The sequence below is a fragment of the Atta cephalotes genome, assembly GCF_000143395.1.
Source record: "Atta cephalotes unplaced genomic scaffold scaffold00001, whole genome shotgun sequence".
Taxonomy (NCBI): domain Eukaryota; kingdom Metazoa; phylum Arthropoda; class Insecta; order Hymenoptera; family Formicidae; genus Atta; species Atta cephalotes.
In genome coordinates, this window is record NW_012130065.1 from 14,944,943 (window position 1) to 14,951,844 (window position 6,902).

The window sequence follows — 6,902 nt, forward strand, 5'->3', positions numbered from 1 at the left end:
GGTGCGTTACTATACATACGTCACGTTCTCTCTCTCTCTCTCTCTCTCTCTCTCTCTCTTTTCGTAGAAACGGCAAAAGTAGAATTGAACTGGAAGGGATATGAGGATAGCAGGGGAAGAGGATAGCTTTAACAGAGAAAAGAATCAGCATAGGTGAATGATTGCCCGGATCGGTGATAAAGTCATCGCCTTTAGCACCGAGTAAGATGATACATCGGCGGACGATGCTGCGCCGAGATTATTCGAAGCCGAAGACGTACGCACATGCGTGTGAACACACGCGTACATTCTGGCGTACTGTCATGTCGTGAGAGAAAGATGCAGAAAGAAACGAAGGGGGAAAGAGAAAGAGAAGGGGACATCTCGCTGGTGGTGTGGGTGCACGTTCAGAATTTCAGATATTAAGGTAGATACGCGCCGCGCGACAAGGCCACTAAAATATCACGAAGGGCACACCGTGAAAAGGAAGAAGAAATTTCTCATTCTATCCTTTCCTATTTCCTTCTTTCTCTCTCTCTCTCTCTCACTCACTCACTCTCTCTCTCACTCACTCACTCACTCACTTACTCACTCACTTACTCACTCACTCACTTCGTTCTTCCTCTTTTGTCTCCTGATTTCTCTCTCATTTTCTTCTCCATCCTCTTTTTCCTTTCACCCTTGTTCGTTACTCTTGTCCGCGATATCTATGCCCGTTCTTGCTCGTAACAGGGCTAACGTCTGAATCTTTCCGCGAGATTAGCTCGCGAGTTAATCTCGCGCTTCTAAACAAGTTAATTCCTCGCGCTTTTAATTTGTGTTGTCGATTGCATTGTCCATATGAAGACACCGTCGATAATTATATTACCCATATCGTAATTTATGCTCCATTCATTTATATTAATTTACAACCTGCCTATATTTAATCTTTTATCGTATTTTATTGCATTCTACTTCACATTTAAAATAAAATTAATATGTAAAAATACTTCTCATGATTGTACAAAAACAATTATTTATTGCAGTGAATAATTCAAAATGTAAATGTAAAATAATTCAAAATTTTATATATAATTATATATAATATAATTATATACAACTAATGTTTAAACAAAAGTTTCTATTCTGAGTTAAAAAGAATGTGAAGAATTAAGGATGTTAAATTCATAAAATTCTAAGCTATCTTTAATAATTTTTTTTCTTTATTCTTCCAGTTGTGAATTTATTTCTCGGAAAAAGTGTATGATTAATCTATGTATTGATAGTTTAATAATTTACATTACACAACATTGCATTAACAGCATTACTTTTTTTTTGAAACAATAAGCTTACGATAAGTACTCGATGCCTTTTTGAATTTTTACTTAATTAACAGGAGTCAAATCACTTGAATTGCATTTAATGTTCTGTGAGATAATTCAATGAACATCAAGTGATGTTCATTATTTTCTCTCACCGAGAAAAAAATTGTTCAATTGGATAAATTAATTTAGTTCGTGTAATTAATCGATCAGAAAGCATTGACTGCGTTCAGAAAAAAAAACCGCTTTGCAACTGTTGTAAGATTCTTTAATATGATAATATTAGTTTATACATTTAGATCCAATGAGAGACTAAGGACAATCATGATAAAGAATTTTACAACAGTTGCAAAACTATTTTTTCTGCTGAACGTAGTTATTCTTTAACGATGTTAAATTGAATCTTTTTGAATTAAAAATTTATCGCTTAATCAATCGCGTAAAAAATCTATATTTTCTTATATCGATTTTGAGGATGAAAATCTGTTTAATATATAACTACATAATAAAAAATGAAGAAATATTTTATGAAATAATAAATAATTCAAAGAGAGTATTTACAATTTTTTATATCGTATCATTTTTTATATCGTTAAACTGATCACTCTAATTGATGAAACCGATTATTAGTTGTTTATGTTCACTTGCTTGTTATTTTGCTTACGCTGATATTAATCTTTGCAATATCCATTTGTTTGCGAAGACAGTCTATCCACGTGTAATCTCGAATAGCAGAGGACGGAGCAGTTGGGAGATGGCACAAAAAATTGAGCAAAACATGTTGAGGCTCAATGAAATGCGATAGAACGAAAGAAAACCGGTCAGGCTGGATTTTTGTAAATTCGACTTTTTGTTGATTCCGTACGCTCCAAGAACATATTCAGTAGATCGCGTTAATCCCGATACCCTAATAAGAAAGAGAAGGATGCGAGTACAATTGATTTGATGCGCCAAATTTAAAGAAGCACGTGGGTCATCTTATGCAATTAATGTCGCGGTATATTGACAAACAGCTAACTTGAAAATCTTAATTTAAAAATTTGCGCGAATTTATCACAATGAGATCGCAATTTTTTAGATCATAAAATTATACCTTATAATTAATTCATGCTTGATTTGACATCGTCGATGATATTAAAATAATGAAAGAATGTTTCTCTAAAAGTAATTCAAAATTTTGAATGTCATTTTGTCCTATTCTACATACTATCATTGAATTAACAATCGCGGATCAACTGTCAGCTTCTATTCGGTTACCACGACACAAAAGGATTCACGACGGGGGTGGGGGCTCACGAAGGTACCGCGGGTTCAAAGGGTTTCTTGGAGCGGTGAACAGAAAGAGAGAAAGAGAGCGTTCTCGAGATTCGAGATAAAGGGGGATCGTCTTACTCGCGGACATTCGTTTAATCTGTCTTCGAGGTGTTGGGCTGTGATCAATGGCAAGGCAGTAGTATATCCTTAATCGGTTTTCACAAACCGACCAGACGGCTGCCACCTCTCCAATTTGGAATCCTGGATTGTCCTTTTGTCTTGAGTAATACAACGAACGAGAAGATCGTAAAGAATTTGCCTTGAGCAATTCTTAATATATAAATCGGAAAAAGCTTATATCATAATATTGGAGTCAAATTAGAAACGGAAATTATTAACTTTTTGCAATTTGAATCTTTTTTTATACAAGCGAAATTAAGTTTTGTCATTCTTGCTTAAATTTCAATTTTTATTAAATAAAATCAAGTTAAAAATTGTTTGATAATGTAATAGAGAAAAGTGATCCATGTTGAAAAGTAATCCTGAATTTTTCTACATTTTTTGATAGTTAAAATAGTTGGTTAAAACAGCAAAAAAACTTGGGCTGGACAAAAAGATTTAGATTGAGACGGAGTAAAAATGTAATTGCAGATAGAGGGTTAATATATTATGTAGAATAATTAAATAGAAATATTAATTTATCTTTACATTGTTCTATGCTTTAGAATGTAAGTATGTTGTGCAATAAGGATTTTTTTATTGTTACTTTTTCTTGAGAATATGAGCTATTTAATAAAAGAAAAAGTAAAAATGAAATAACGACAGAAAGCATTTTTGATAAATTAAAAATACCGAAGAAGTGACTGCTCGCGCGCACGAATGGTCGTGCATGGCTCGATGAGGCGCGCATGTGTAAACGAAGGGTTTCTAGAACACCTAGCGTCCAATCAGGCCTCGTGATAACGCCCACACACCAATGGGAGACCCGCAGAACGCCCATTGATTAGATAGTAGCTGAATTTCTCTCACTATCTGAAGGAAGAGAAATCGATGACAAGCGCAAAAGTTACTAATTTTTTGCATTTATCAAATCTGCTGAAGCTCCGTGTCTCATAGGGTTGAAATTTAATTCAAAACGAGAGAAGAAAGTAAGAAAAAATTGATAGATCGATAAAACCGACTTCTTATAATCCGTATAAAAAATATAAATGAAGAAATAAATGATTCGTGTGGATCAATTAAACTAAATATGCCATTTTCTCGGTTCGATTAAGGGAAATTATACATTTGAATAAATTGGATAAACGTAGATACTTACAAAACTACCATAGTCGATGCGGTTTCGTAATTGATATCTCGGTGCTTTGTTGATCAGCCACAATAAATGATTCGCGATCACTGTGAGCGATCTTCCGTTGATTTATCACAACTGCAGAAACGCGCCACTTCGGGTCACCGATGGAACACGAGGAGACTGCACTTCACTTAAAGACAGTTTTTTTATATCTTCAAACATTTCGATCACCCTCACGATATCATAGAAAATGATCAGTTTTTCTATAATTTATCATTTTGACAGTTGATGAATTTACAATTGCTTGTAGATTCATATTGCATATAATGACGTTTCTTAGGCCCTTTTACTTGGATTGTTGTAAGCAAGAAGTGATTTAGTCAAGATTCTCGCAGGCGTCTGTGGATCAATTTTGACGTTTGCTTCGGAACGAACAGGTGCGTGCCGATGCGTGCGGCACGACGTCGCTGCGTGAACTGAGGCAGCTCCACCACGGTAGAAACTTAGCTGGACTCCAGACACGTTGTGCGTGGCAGAACGCGAGTTATACCGTGGTTGCCACCATATGTCGGCAGGCACCGCCTATGGGAGTGGCGGTGGCTAACCAATCGCCGACTGCTTCCCTTTTGAGGGTGCCTAATCGACGATAGCAACCCCTCTCGACCCACGGAGGAATCGATCACAGGAGGTTCCTCTCTGTGGCAACGGGATTTCTCTCGAACTTCGTGGTCTAAGGCTGCTCTGTTTCGATACATCGAGATTTGCACGGAAAATGATAGTAGTTTTGGAAGTTTCACACCTCTAACCTGTGAAACAAGCAAATGATATATTTGCAAATATTAAGTAGATTATGAAGAAATTAATAAAATTTAATAGAGAAAGAGTCTTTTTTATGTAATGTTAGTTTTATTTTAACGAACTTAATTATTTATGAAAGAGTAACAGAAATGTCAAATGGAATAGTAACAAAGCTTAAATCGAACTTATTTATAATTCACAATTATTAAGTATTAGAGATTACATTTTATTTATTAATTATTTGTGAGGGAATTACAGAAGGAATAGAATAGTAACAAAGTTTAATCGAGCTTATTTATAGTTTATAATTATTTTTAGATTGTATTTAATTTGTTAATTACACTAAAATTATTTAACATTTGACGATAGATCAAATGATATTTTAATACTGTATATTTTAATTGTCGAACAAAAATATTTAATTTTCAGAATTATACAATATTCATTATAAAAGAACGAGTATTAATTGACTAATCGTGTGATGCAATGGCTTGAGTTTGTAATCAGCTGGCAATAGAGTGTCCCTTGCAGGAACCTCCTATTTCCTACCTTCCCTATCCCGTTGCCTCCCCCAACCCCAGGTACCCGCATCCAAGACAACGGCCCGTTACGCTCCGATCGAACTCGAACCCACGACGCAAACATATCTGCCGAGGTGAACGCGTCCTCGGAATTGAAGTTGCGATCTCAACCCAGAAAGAGGACAGACATCGCGGATATATCGCTTCAACTTTTCGAAAGCTAGAAACAATCGTTTCAATGTTGTCTATTCTCTTTATACACATCACGAATGTGATTCGTGATCTTTGCTGTTCGTTTTGTACAGCTTCCTCTAATTCCTATATTCGTCGCCTGACGATACAGAGGCATGTCAGGTTGCTTTCGAAATTCTTATCTTATGCTAGATAGTGTAAACAATGGTCTTTGTAACTTTGCACAGTATTTCCAATATTTTGAATTAAATTTATATATATAGATAATATTCATTTTTTCACTCTTATAAAATGAAGTTTATCGTGTCCGACGATCAACTTCCGTGCTTTGCTCGCACGTGCGATTTGATGCGTTTACTCTGACACGTGCGTATAAAAATATATTTCTGACGTTACTTCCTACCACGTGCATACAGGTGTTAAAACTATAGACTTAGGTTATCTAAAAATAAATTTTTGTTTCTTAAATGTAACTCTAAGTAGAACGAAATTTTCGACCAAATTCCTTAATTTCTGTTTGTAAAATGTTGTTCTTTCTGGTCTTTGATATTTTCATCATTGCTATGGAAACCGAAACGTCTCGTGCACAATTCAGTAACTAAATATTTATTTTTAGATTATATGTATAATGCACATTTCATGTTTAATCCTGCTTGAATTGAAGCAATTTCCTAAAATGGAAAATAATTTTTTAATGTTTTACATATTTTTCATAATTACATTATATACATTGGAAAAAATACCTGATATATTAATTGGAATTCTGGTTAACAATGGACAAATCAAAATTTTTAGTTGAATCTATTATAATTGTACATTAAAAAAAGTTGAGAAAACTAGAATTCTAATTGATGTGATTAAAATCTTCTGATTCGTTTATTTTCAACAGAAATTTTTCTCAGTGTGTGAAATGTACAACTATCTTTAGCTGTGTGAAGTCATCTGGAAGAAATCAGACACTACCCTTATATTTTTCCAAGCCTTTGATATATTACAACGTTTTAAATAAGATCAATTTTTGAAAGTTGGAATGTCGCAGGAACATTTTACACCGGATGACGTTCTCTCTTCGCTCTATCTATCCCTTTCTCTCCTCTCTCATCCCCCACATCCTCTGTAGACCCATTAAACATGGAAGGAACCGTGGAATCGGGCGGGGTGGAGAGGGACAATGGCGGGAGGAGAGAGACACAGTTCGAGGCTGTTTAAATACAGAGGGTGTGCAATCAGGAGTGTTTGCTGCCCCGCGCGAGTGAGTGAGCGAGCGAACGACTGAGCGGATCAAAGGATAAACGTTGGTGGGTTGGGGTGGCTGATAGCGAGCTGATTTGATTGTCGGCCTCCGCTATTGTCCCCGAAACTGGCCTATTGTACGCTTCCGTGACAGTACACTCTGGTTACTTGCACACAGATACTGCTCGCGTGTACCGGCGAGTGCGTTCCTGTGCATGACACTATCTCCCCGTTCGCGATGTCGCGTCGCGTCCCGCCGTTTCTACGTAATAAACGCACCGCGAGATCGCACGATGCAACCGCTCTCTTTCTCTCTCTCTCTCTCTCTCT

At 36.0% G+C, this 6,902-nt stretch overlaps 1 protein-coding gene across 1 annotated transcript in view; it reads right to left on the reverse strand.

The window, feature by feature from the left end:
- LOC105617246 (transcription factor glial cells missing-like) overlaps window positions 1-3,863 on the reverse strand; it is a 12,954-nt gene extending 9,091 nt beyond the window's left edge. The window contains exon 1 of the mRNA XM_012198815.1: window positions 3,853-3,863. Coding sequence (XP_012054205.1) covers window positions 3,853-3,863 — 11 coding nt within the window. The remainder of the gene's footprint in view (window positions 1-3,852) is intronic.
- Window positions 3,864-6,902: the final 3,039 nt, after the last annotated feature.